General features: G+C 41.0%; 1 protein-coding gene across 1 annotated transcript in view; it reads right to left on the bottom strand.

Annotated features, from left to right (window-relative positions):
* The window catches only part of map3k22 (mitogen-activated protein kinase kinase kinase 22), a 45,633-nt gene that overhangs the window by 3,133 nt on the left and 29,502 nt on the right, over positions 1–12,998 (bottom strand). Inside the window, exons 8-16 of the mRNA XM_030122877.1 lie at positions 12,753–12,867; positions 9,142–9,275; positions 7,627–7,700; positions 6,521–6,582; positions 4,957–5,028; positions 4,314–4,478; positions 2,774–2,922; positions 2,512–2,643; positions 984–1,113 (exon numbers count right to left, since the gene is read on the bottom strand). Coding sequence (XP_029978737.1) covers positions 984–1,113; positions 2,512–2,643; positions 2,774–2,922; positions 4,314–4,478; positions 4,957–5,028; positions 6,521–6,582; positions 7,627–7,700; positions 9,142–9,275; positions 12,753–12,867 — 1,033 coding nt within the window. The remainder of the gene's footprint in view (positions 1–983; positions 1,114–2,511; positions 2,644–2,773; positions 2,923–4,313; positions 4,479–4,956; positions 5,029–6,520; positions 6,583–7,626; positions 7,701–9,141; positions 9,276–12,752; positions 12,868–12,998) is intronic.

Raw genomic sequence — 12,998 nt, 5'->3', positions numbered from 1 at the left:
CAACTGTATAAACATTTTCAATTTTGTAATATTTAGAAAATTCCTCTTTTCTGTAAACACCAGAAAATTATTGAATATACAGTCTGCTTCACATTGGCAATGACATGGGACTGATCAAACCCAAACACTCCTTCTCCTCCTTTTTGGTAATTTTCCGTCACATAGCTGTCTTTCCCATTTCCTTCAGGCGCTCCACTTGTTTGATCAGTGACTAATGTCCACCAGCCATTCATCCTCCACACCCACTGAGGGACAGAGGGGTGCAGACAACAGGCTGACGGATTAAAACTGGAACCTTTAGTGTCTGAGTCTCACTTTTATATGTTTGTTGTGCCATATAAGACCCTCCAATAAGTCATTTCATTCACAGAAATATTATATGAAATGTCATGCCTACTATTTCAAAGGCTCTCCAAAAAATTATATGTGCTGAGAGGTGTTTTTACTGCAAACAGAGGAGCTGTTGTGTGGCGAGATGAGCATATACCGTATATTATACATGAAGAGAATTTCTAAGTGGAAAATCCCACCCACCTATACTCTCATAGAGCCTGACTGTGAGACCTACTATCTTTTTCCCCACCAGACGGTACATTTCCCTCTTCTTGGCTGTGGCTGAACGAGGCAGTGACTCCCCAAGCTGTGGGCAGCCAAACTAAAGCCTTTCCATCCGGTGTTACACATTTTTAGACTGGCCGATTTCACCAGCATGAAGCCCAATATATCTCAAAGGGGAGTTCAAAATAGCACATTTTTTCCAGGCTCGTTCTGTAGACGATGAATTACCGAATGAGAAAATGTCAACGAGAATAAAATGAATGAATTCATTTTTTAGGAGCACAGCAACATTTTTTTTTCTATGTTAACCGTAACAAATGTGTTTTTCCCATGTCGGCTAAGTCTGTTTCTTAAATAAATGTGCACTAGTCGCAAATCCAATTAAAATCCTGTCCTGACCTTTGCTATCTTGGCGTTTCAATTACCTTTGATGTCTCTGTGTACAATCATGTTGCTGTGCAGGTAGGAGACTCCTTGGAGGATCTGTCTGGTGTATCTTCTTGTCACCTTCTCTGTAAGAGCCCCGTAGGCCTTCAGCTGGTCCTTTATTGAGCCCTAGAGAAACAACAATGGAGAAAGAAAACCAGAGAGCAAAGGAAAGAATGAGTGAAACAGTGGGTTTTTAAATTGGCTGTAGTCTTAATTACTTCTACTACAATCTGTGCATTGTACCATGTTTTTAAAGATTTGCTTTCTGATGTGGAATTGAGCCAAACTAGTACAAAAACAGGTACATAAACATGGAATTCGCCAAAAGAAACACCGCCTATTTTAAAGTCCGAACACCTTCAATGTTTTGCATTTCCTTTAATATCCTGTTTTCAGTCCCTTGTAAGGAAATTGCAGGAGCAAAGCCCTGATCCACTAACGCCAGTGACGCACCGAGGGAAAATAAAACCTTCCCGTCCTGCTTCTCCCTCCTCACTTTCAACTGTCAACAGGACACCTCAACAGCTCTGTGGTTCACTGGGGGATCCATGCCCTCCCACGGGCTGCCGAAGTCTTATCGGTCAACCACAGCGCTGCAGCCACACACAAACTTGGCTTTGTCATCTACTCTCTATCTCCTCTGCCAGCAAACTCCAATGAAACATAAACATTTCCAACTTCCAGACAATGTGTGACTAAGACACTCAGAAAAGAAAAAAAAAAAAAGCCCAGGAAATATTAAACCCAGGCAGGGTCCACAGGCGACAGCGGCTCATTAAGTCGCTCATTTAGTGAGAAAACGCTCTCATAAACTGAGCTGTTCTGCTGACATCAACGACTGAGGACATGTTTGTTGACAGCTGGTGACATTTCAGAATTACTTTTAACAGATGTGGCCAGGATAGATGTGATTTGATGTTTGTCTTACACTGTATTATTCCCACCTCTACAGACAAACACCTAAATTAGCACATTTATAGACACTCTTTATTCTGAGCCAATTAAACTTTAAGGATTACATGTTTGTTGCTTTATTACTTTATAACTAATAAACATCTGAATATAATGGTTCAGTTTGTAATATTTGGGGGGTTGTAACATTGAAGGTGCAGAATGCAATTAAGTAATCACCCATCTCCTCATTCTCCTGCACAGTGGCCACTAACACAACACACAAAAAAGATAAAATTACAACCAGTGTTTGTTTTTTGTGTTTTCTGGCCATCTTGGTTAAAATAGTAACCCTGGTTCATGCTCAAACAGAGCAGGTGATGACAATTCACCTTAACACTAGACATCATTTCCTATAAATCTACAACAGAAACATGGCATCATAATAGTGGATTATATGGAAGGGATATGTTCCCTCTGTAGAAAAGGCAAACGCAAACTATTCTTATTTTCAGGTGATTATCTACTAATGAAAACATCATGATGAATACAGGATATAATTTCTGATTCCCACATTTCTCCCTAAATCTTCCACACTGAGCCTTTAAAAGACATGAACTGCAGAGTACACACCCCAGGCATAAATTCAACAAAAATGGTGAGTTTCTTCTGTTCCAGGTCCCGAAGACAGCCGTAGTATTGAACAATCCGATCGTGACGTAGATTCTTCAGCAGCTGAATCTCACACTCCAGAGCATTCACCTCCTACAGAGAAGGATGAGCACAGAGTACTTATGATACATAGCATGTTTTGTCTTCAATCATAGGATCCCTGTGTGTACAGTGCATGCAGTCAGTGACTTATTCCAAACACATGTGGGGTTTTCTCTCTTACCTTGCTGGTTTCTTGACAGTCTGGATCAAAGGGCACCTGCTTGGCGGCCAGCTCGCGGCCCGTATCGGCATCATAGCAGAGGTAGACCTCCCCAAAAGCCCCTCGACCCAACAGCTTTCCTTGTCGCCAGTTCACTGGCGCCCGTGGCGCTGCAGAAACACAACACCAGATGATGAAAACCAAGCAGTAATTCATTTTGTTGCTTAGCCCCCAGAGGCAGACAACTCCACTGTGATATACTGATTTGAGCAAACACTAACTCTAAAGCATGCGTCAGAATCCACCACAAGGCGCGACTGTAACTCGCAGAATTATTTCAGCAAGGCCAGACGTCAAAACCACCGCAGGGTCTTTAAATAATTCCCACCGCAGACCCTCTCAGATGATACTGAGAGAAGGGGAAAAACCCCAAAACTGAGTCAAACCTCACCGAGTTGACACAACGCTGTCAAAACCTACAAAGATCATCTCAGCATGAACACAAGATCTACTCTGAGACTTTGTTTTGGAATTAACAGGCTGCTTTGTGGCTGTGTTTAAAGATTTGATAGTGTGTGGGTGAGAAGGAGAGCACAGACTTAACATGTCAACCACAAACTGCTGAGCTGTGATTTGGTTTTATGACAAAGACAGTTTCAGGGCTTCACCGCTCACAGACTGAATGTGGACAGTGATTAGTGAGTCTGTAACAGGGATGATTCTGACACAGCGTTTAGGATGATCCCAGGGGAATTCTGCCTGCTGTGACATACACTATTACTGTAAATCATTTCTACTGTACCTTACTACTTGCTGCTTGGAATAAATCTGTTTTGGCAGCCATTGTTTTTACTTTTTTCTTTGTATCCTTCTAATATAGCTTATGCCTCATGGATTGGATAGAGTGAAACAATACAGATTTGTTGCCTTATTAAGTCCAAAGTTCCATTTGTGCGTGGCACTGTAGATCAGGGTTAATTTATCAGAGTTTAAGCTCATTTTTGTATCAAACTAGTGTCTTTATTTACTATTATTATAACTAAAAGTATTTTTAAATCCGTTTCCTTTACCTGCTTCTACCACCATTACTGATTTTTTCTTCAACAACACATTCTGTCTCTACATTCATTGATTAACTCATAAAAGTCCTCACATTAAACACTCAGCAGTTTATAATGAATTGTGCATTTATGTTTCTGATGCATATCAACCATCAGTCAATAGTCAACAAGAGTGTCTCATAGTTGTAAGTCTGTGTTGTCCTGTAGACATAGTAACATGTCTGTTTAATACATTGCTTAATACTGAAGTTATTTCTCTGACAAGCCAGTTCCTCATGGTCTCTTCTTTGTCAACACTAATTATGTATTATGGAAATTTTGGAAGGTGTTCTATGGTGCATAAATTCTCATTGTGTTCAGCTCTGGCTCACTCTGTAATTTGGCTGAATATTCATAAAAAAGGAAGCAAAGTGCAGCTTATTTAACTATACTGGATTCATTTTTCCTCAAGGATATATGTATGTGCATCCTTTGGAAAGTGTTTACGAGAAACAGCTCACATTTGGTCGTTCCCCGCTGGCAGCTTTTGTCAGTGGTGCGGCCCAGTGAGCGCAGGTCGCTGTACTGAAGCGTACTGTCACCGTTGTAACTCCGTGTACGACTAGAAGGAACCAGCTGGAACAAGTTCTCCTGAGGCATGAAGCTTCGTGGAAGTGTCCTGCGACCTGGAAACACACATGTACATGTAAAAAGACATATTAATGACTGCACACACACAAGATACTGCATTTTTGTTTTAATTTAGCTGTTTTCATATGGTTATTTTACATGAGTCATGAGTAAAGTGAGCTATTGGCCAGGAGTAAAAGCAAGTGAGAGCAGAGTGCCTTTCTCTACTCCATTCCACTTCCTATCAGACAGGAAGCAGGGCGCTGTGTTTTTATACAAGTTCGGGTTCACCGCAGGGAAACGTAAATCACTGCTAGCCAAGGTTAGCCTCTGAGTAAGCAATTACAAGCAGCTGCCTGGAACAGCATACCAGTACTACATGTACCAAATCTACAAAGGGCATAAAAAAAACAGTCAACAAGGAGTGTCTGCTAGTTGTGTCTGTCTGTGTTGTCCTGTAGACATAGTAACATGTCTGTATAATCTGTGCCTTAGTAGTGTTATTGTTATTTCTCTACAAAAGCTGGCTCTTACGGTCTCCATAATCCTTGCTGCGGTTGGGCAACTGGAACTGGCGAGGAAAAGTCCCTCCTTTCCCATGGCGACCTGAAGGGGGAGCAATGAGGCAGAGCTGTCAGGAAATGTAACTAGACACAACAAGTATCATGACTACAACTGCATTTTCAAATAAAGTTGGAGCATTATTCAGTCAGTGATTCAGGGTAAGCTGCACAACACAAACATGTTGATGCCTAATGATGATAACAGAAGTTCATACTTGAAATGATCACATCTGACAGACTCTACACCCCTTTTGCTCATCTTGGCATGTGAAATTAAAGGAGTTCAAAGGCAGCAGAATGGAAGACAGCTTTTCACACACTGAACAGAGCTGTTGCATCGCTTCACTGCAGCCAAGAGAGCTGAAAACAACTCACGTGTGCTAGCTTAGCTTAGCTCTGAACCCAGTGGAGCAGTAACTAAAGGCAGGTGGGGAGCACTGCTGACGCAGGCGAGCACTGACACTCACTCTTACACACACACACACACACACACACACTAAATGGAGAGCAGCGGAGCCACATGCAATTGAAAGCAGCTGTTCTGTCAGATGACTGCCTCCCCTTGCGCTGTTTTTGTGGCCGTATCCCATGGAGACAGGAGTTATTTTTCGTGTTTGGCAGTGCAGGATGGAGAGGAAAAATCTACTCACAGGGAATGGTAAACAAATACTGTAACCCTCTGCAGGAAAGGCCACACAGCTTTATATCAGGGAGGGTAGTGCATGTACTGTAAGCGTGTATGGATGCATGCTTGCACGTGAATGATTCTTCAAGTAGTGCTGCAGCTATATGAAGCTCCCAGTCTGTGTACACAATGTGCACCGGTCCCTCTTTAATTTACAGCATGGGGGCGGTGCAAGAGAAAAAGAAATGACCAGATTGAGGTAACTGCTGCGGCTCCTCTGTTCACAGGGATTAGTGTGGCGTTATCTGCCATCCTGCTCTATTTGATCTGCGTTCTGAGGGAAAAGGGACAGACAGGGACCCGAGGGACGTGGGAGAGACGGGTAGAGGGGCATCATGAGCCAAGGGGACAGAGTAGGGAAGTAATCATGAAAAGACAGGAAAATCCATTAGAAACTGGAGGCAGACGAGAGGGGAGAGACAAAAGGGAGTAAAGTGTGTGGAAGACTTATGATGCTATCACACTCCCTTTATCACCTACTGAGACACTTAGCTCCACGAGAAATACAACCAAGATAATAAATATATTCCCAAAAACCCATTCCTCATTTTAAGTATAAAGGCCCTGATAAAACCATCAATAATGTCCTCTTCCCCTCATTAGTAATCTCCAAGGGTGCATGCAACATGTAACATTTCAGGTAATCAGGCTCTAGATGAACACAGCCTTAGTTGTTTTTCAGTCCAACTGAATGTGCAGATACAACAGAACAGAAAAACAGCCAAACTTTTCCAATAATGAATGAGCTTTCTGCACTTATCTTTCTGTAGCACTTGATTTAGGAATTAACTCAACACCAAAGAAGCAATTGATGATAAAAGAATCACTGCTGCAGTTTCTCCTCTCTTACCTTTGTATTCATAGTTGAGGTTCAGGTAATTATTGTCACGGTTGTTCTGTGAGAAAGGAGGGCTGGAATGACAAGAGAACAAAGACAGAAAAGTTGAAAAATGATTTGCTATTTCAGTTGGTACGTCCCCTTATCTTCAAAAAGAGTCTGGCTGCAGCTGCTGGCTTGAAACTTCAGAATCACTTCGAACATTAAGTGTCTCCAAATGACGCCTACAAAGCTTGACTGACGCTAAACAGCACTGTTCTAAGATTAAGATGGAGACACTAATGTGACAATTTATGTCATTTTGTATCTGTGGGCTGAACTTTGAGTCATGTTCAGTACAAGTGTGTGCTGAACTGGCAGTAAAACAAAATTAAATCATTAAATCTGTGTCAGTGTATACCCAACCCCCACCTACTACCTTTCTGGGCCGTCTGCGTTCAGCCCTGCCTGACGACCCGACACAGAGTGACGTCTCTGTTGACCGCAGGGCGGCGCGGGGCCACGAGACCCTGGAAAAGGGGCACGCATGCCCGCTTGCAGGGAAAAGTTCCATGCACTCGTTTCCTGCTATTGTTCTGCAGCCTGGAGCCCAGATAAGCCTCGTGCAGGTAGAGCAGTTTCCGTCCTATGCGCTCTAAAATTCACTCCTGCTCACTTTTCTTTTGCCTTTGATTCACATTTATTCTTTTCACTATTCAGCCCGTCCACTTCACGCTCACTCTTTCACCACTCTCATTTTCTGCCTTAAATGTTCCTCAAGGCCATGTAGTTTTTCACCACTTAAGTCTCTGTTTCTCTCTCTTGTGATAACAGTGGAAGCCAGGCGTCCAGATAAGAGTTTTGTTGCTATGGCAACAGCAAAGTGACCTGAATCCTTTTCCAGGGTCAGGGAGCTAAGCTACCCTTTAACACTGTTTACAAACTTTACTCTGAACCTTTGTTGCTTCTATGGGAGTGTGCAACACAAACCCCCATCCAAGTGTTATGAATGTGATGCAAATGAATGTGTCATAGTTTCACATCTCTAAAAATATGAAGCTGCAATATGCAGAGTGTGCATCATAGAGATAAAAGTACAAAGATTTGCATCAGAAACCACAAGCTGCATGATGACTCACCTGTCCAGTGCTTGATCTATTGATTGACAGCTGCTCGACAGTGAGTTGTCTGCACTCCCAAAAGGATCCAACATCTGACAGATATAATAACAGGGTTTAGACGGTCACGGAGTATGCAATCACGTAGGTGGTAAAAGGCAGTACACGCAGTACAGTCAGTGTGGCTGCACCATAATATAAGAATATTAAGGGCTGTGACTAATGTCTGAGTTTATCTCCCTTTAGAACTTTTCCCTACGGAAACATATATCTATAGTGTTTCTAAAAGTAAGAATGCAGTTGTACATAATTCAGTATGTAATAATAGACCAATATATAGTAACAGATATAGAAGCAAATGTTTCCTCCTTTCAGCAAAATAATGTTAATAATAAGCTCAAGGTTTTAATTGTGTAATGGAGAAAGGCAGTCACATGTTAGATTTATGAAAACACACTTCAGAATGGTTAATCTAGTGTATACTGTGGTTTGTAGCCACAGGGCATGAAGCACTGATCAGCCATTCATAAGCAGCTGGGATATGAGAACTGGATATGCCACAGTTTGAGCAAAACACAGGAGGTTTTTTTTCTCATCTTTATATGAATTCAACACATCAACTACAGCTCAAATGAACATTACGTTCCACATGAAATAGGAAGGTGACATTTTTGTGTAAGTCACTTGTACATGGCTCTGTGATGAGTAAGCCATAAACAAAAAATACCAATGCACACTGTTTTAAAAAGCATTTACTAGAAGGGCTTACCACACATTATCTTGTCATCTTTTTCTTTTGTGCAAAGCAGTGTGCTTTGGAATTTGTTGCCTGGAACTTCTTGATCACAAAGTACAAGTCTAATCTTACTTAGAATAATATTATTACCTGCATTTGTAAAGTATTTTTAAAACAGTCTACATAATACCAAATGGATAAAAATATTAGGACATACTGAATTCAGGTGTTTGACTGCTAACAGTGGACTGAACTACAAAACAGTAATGACAAATCTCATTATATATAATCATTGCAATATACATTTTTTCCTCTTTATGGTTAATTTTGTTTATATTGTAATTTACATTTACAAAATGCTACTCAACATATCATTTTTTAATCACCATCCTCAAGATTTCTAAAATATTTGTCATGTTCTGACGATAAATAATCATTTTAAGCCACCTGGTATCTTCAACTATCAGCAGATCGATAAGTATTGACAACAACTGACATAAACATTTTCCACATCATAATATTTCAAATCAACAGGAATGGGAAGTCATGCAAGCTGCAGGTGTGATGTGTCCCAATGTTTTTGTCTATATAGTGCAAGAGAAAACCTGGATTATAAACAATGACTGCCAAAAATGAAAGACACATTATTTAGGCAGACATGACCTGGACTAGAAATGGAAAGTCAGTGTATTTCGGCCTCTGCTACACTGACTTCCAACCACAACTCTGCTACCTAGGAAAATAGTATGTACCTGGGACTTAACATAAAACAGTATTTGCTAATGTCTGTGGTCACTTACGTTCTGGTCCTGGGTCTCTGGAATGAACTCCCCTTCGCTGTGTATGCTGGTGTAGGAGCCCTGGCGGGCGATTTGCTGCTGCTCCTCAGGGACGCTGCCTGGAGGTGGGGACGTCCTGCCTGTGTGTAGGGAACCTGGAACAGTGACAGTTCAAGAGGAAAATAGGAACAGGAAGCAGCAAGTAAGAGAAGGAAATTCAAGGAAAAAAAACACAGGCAAGGAAGTAGAAATGTAGAATTGAGGTGTTGGAAAGCAAAGACAAGCAAGGGGAAAATTGAGATGAAAGTGAGGAGCAGAGGGGGGAAAACGGCGTCACAATGTTATTCATGGGTACAAGTTTAACGGTGCCAAGACCCAGAGAGATGATTTACTAAACCACACTGCCGCCACCTCTAACCTCAATTACTGTGACAAACGCTCTCCCGGCTGAGCTACAGCGGAGAGGAAGCACTCGTCCTTGACACAGTAAGACGACTTAATGAGTCTGAATGCACTGACGGGGATGTTGAAGAAGTCCAGCTGATACAAAGATGTATAGAAATGCTACAAAATATTACTTCCACACTGGAAAAAATCTAAATCTTACTAAGTGTATTATTCTCATTTCTAGTCAAAATATCTCATCACACTTAAAATAAGACATGATCACCAGAAAGAGTAACTTTTCAGTGAGATATAAGAACTTATTTTTAGACAATAGATCTTGAAAGTCTTATTTCAACAAATCTTACCAAGGTAATTTTCACTTGTTCCATTGGCAGAATTGTTTTGCTTGAATTAAGCAAAAAAGAAAAAAAAAAAACTTGAATTAAGCAAAAAAATCTGCCCATGGAACAAATGAAAATGATCTTGGTAAGATTTTTTGAAGTAGATTTTTAAGCTCTATTGGCTAAAAATAAGTTTTTATATCTCACTGTAAAGTTACTATTTTTAGTGATCATGTCTTATTTTAAGTGTAATGAGATATTTTGATTAGAAATGAGAAAAATACACTTGGTAAGATTTAAATTTTTGCAGGGCAACAGTGAAACTAAAACTGGATTTCACTTTGTTTTTCTCCTCTGTCCATCCTCTCCTCCCTCCTGCTGCTATACATCACTGAAGTATCCAGGCTCACATCACATCCTCACTCAACCATCCACTGTGACCGCTCTCCTGTCGCCTCTCATCTGCCACCACGCCCTCCGCTCCCATCACTGCCTCAGCTCCTCTCCGACTTGTAGCTGGCAGGGGAATTCATACAGAGACGGGTAATTCTATACAATTTATATGAGTCGGGACGCTGACAGCGCTGATGTTACTGGGGCTACACGAGAAAGATTGGTGCTGACAGCGATCATAAAGTGTTTTCAGCCACGTTACGAAAATGCAAATGTGACGGGGGGAGTCATTTGTGTATGTGTCTGAGGTTGAGATACGACTGAAAGATTGACCTTTCTGGACAGAACTGATATAAGAGAGGTGAAAAGACTCAGACACTGGCGACTGGGGAGAGCTCGGCATTTGACAGAGCATAATAAACCTTCACACTGTGTTACCCAACAAGCCAGAAGGGACAGCAAACTGTGAAGTGTGTCATGTTGTTTAGCTTGGATTGTTGCCTGATAAGAAAGAAGACTTCAGTAGTGTGGAGTGTTTTTTTGGTTGAGATTTAAAACTGATTTTCGAACCCTTCAAATTCAAAGCGTGCTCTTAAACTTAAAAGTAAGATATATTCTATGAAATAGGTAAAAAGATGTGTTGAAAATATGACATTTGTTAAGTCTATAACATAGTCACTGCCCGGCCCAAAAAAAAAAAAGTTGCACATGCAATATTTCACTGCATCCCCTTTGGTTTTGATCACAGGAGACATTCTCTGTGACATCTGTTTGCCACATCATGTTAATGTAGTGTCACAATAAGGTTCATAATACATTTTCCATCCTTAGTTGCATTAATTTTTGATTATTGATGACGGAGACTCGAACCGCTGCATCAAGTCTTCATCACATCCATCCATGTGTGAAAATGATGTCTCATTCTCCCTGAACCATTCTGTCAAAAGCCTGATGACCCTGATCAGTCCTGGCATTGTCCAATCTTTATGACATTAGAGACATGAGAGGACACTTACTGCATCAGTTAGAGTTAAATAATCTGTTACAGCTGAAACAATAATAACCACTGCAGACCTTACTGATGGAAGGATCTCAACTATTTGCTTAGTTAAATCCAGTGAAAGTCTCCTGTCATCAAAACCAAAGGTGGTGCAGTGAAATATTGCATGTGTGACTTTTTTTTGGCTGGGCTGTGCATTTAAAGCTGTGTATGACTTTTGTCACCAATTTTTCATAAAATCTGTAAAACCCAAGTCATAACCTAAGTATCACAAATCCATAAGTCTTTCTGTGATTACGCACTTGAATCTCTTCCCTCACGGTGAACAATTTCGAAGTGTACCCCACCATAAACAATCCATTTGTTTACAAACGAAGTCGATAGGTCAATCAGGCATTTTCAGAAATTTGTTGCGACGTGCTTTGTAGGAAGCAGAGCTCCACACAGCCACAGTAGCAAGAGGCAATGAAGCCATTTCCATATTGGTTGCCGCTGCGGCCATAATGCAGCTGCATGGAGCTCCGCTTCCTACAATGCACGTCGCAAACACACTTTGAACTTGTTCACAGTGAGGTAAGAGATTCAGGTGCATAAACAAGAAAGACTTAGAGATTCGTGATACTTAGGCTATGACTCAGGTTTTACAGATTTTATGAAAAATTGGTGACAAAAGTCATATTTAATGTATGCACTGCAAAAAAGGGGTGTCTAAAAACAAGATAAAAAAAACTAAATGTGAGGAAAAAGGTACTCAAAACAAGTGAAACTGTCTGTCCATGCAGCAAGATAATTTCACTTGACAAGATTTCTCGAATTAAGACTGTTAAATCTAGAAATATGATTATAGTGTAAAGCTGAACACTTAAAGTAAGAAATCAACTCTTAAAACAAGATAAATTATCTAACACTTAAATCTAGGTTGTTGTTTTTTTTTTTATCTTGGTAAGAACCAAATAATTTGCAGAATGCATCCTGATCATGTATGTTGTAATAAAATATCATCTTGTAACTCCACACATACACTGGTAACTATGGGCAAGTAAGCAGAAAGGTGTGCCATCTCGCATTCTTACTTTCAGAGATTGTAAGTTGGTTCAAAGCCAGTCAAGGTGGTGGTGTACTGCCAGCAGAGAGCTGTTTGGTATGAAAAGCCGAGCGTGTCCTTACTTTGACCTGACATCTCTCTGCCTGTTAAACTTGTCACTTTCAGCTGAGAGGTTCTTCAATTATCAGTTTTCTCTTCTGACAAAGCATGTTCCTCTTCCTGCCATTAACGCTTCCATGACTTTGTCAAGTCTGCAGTATGTTGCAAATCGACAATGACAAGGCACCTTGAGATCTGAGCAGACTGACAAAAAAGAAACCCTGGCAACGCTGAGTTTTATTTGTGACTTTCTACCTTTTGTTTCTGCCTCCTTTGTCACCGCGTTCAATTTGGTGCGTCATAAAACTGGTAGAAATTCTGTTTCTTGATAGAGTTGCATTTCTGTATGTGTTTCTTCAGTCCTCACCTGTTGAGTGTTTGCGGACCCTCTCCGAGCCCTTGAGCAGGGAGCCTTTCAGATCTCCCAGTGACCGTGATGACCTCATCTCGCTCTGTTTGTCCCTGCTGTTCACCTGTAGGTACTTCAGATAGAGCAGGACAGACAGGCCACAAAGGACAAGTTAAAGATAGGAAGAGATGACCACATCACATTATTGCACACTTACATCATCGTGTTGGGGGGGGGGAGACTATGAAGTAATTACTTCAGCAA

This window comes from Sphaeramia orbicularis, chromosome 20 (genome assembly GCF_902148855.1).
Source record: "Sphaeramia orbicularis chromosome 20, fSphaOr1.1, whole genome shotgun sequence".
Taxonomy (NCBI): Eukaryota; Metazoa; Chordata; class Actinopteri; order Kurtiformes; family Apogonidae; genus Sphaeramia; species Sphaeramia orbicularis.
Note: the sequence above shows the minus strand (reverse complement) of the source record. Positions and strands in the feature narration are given on the sequence as shown.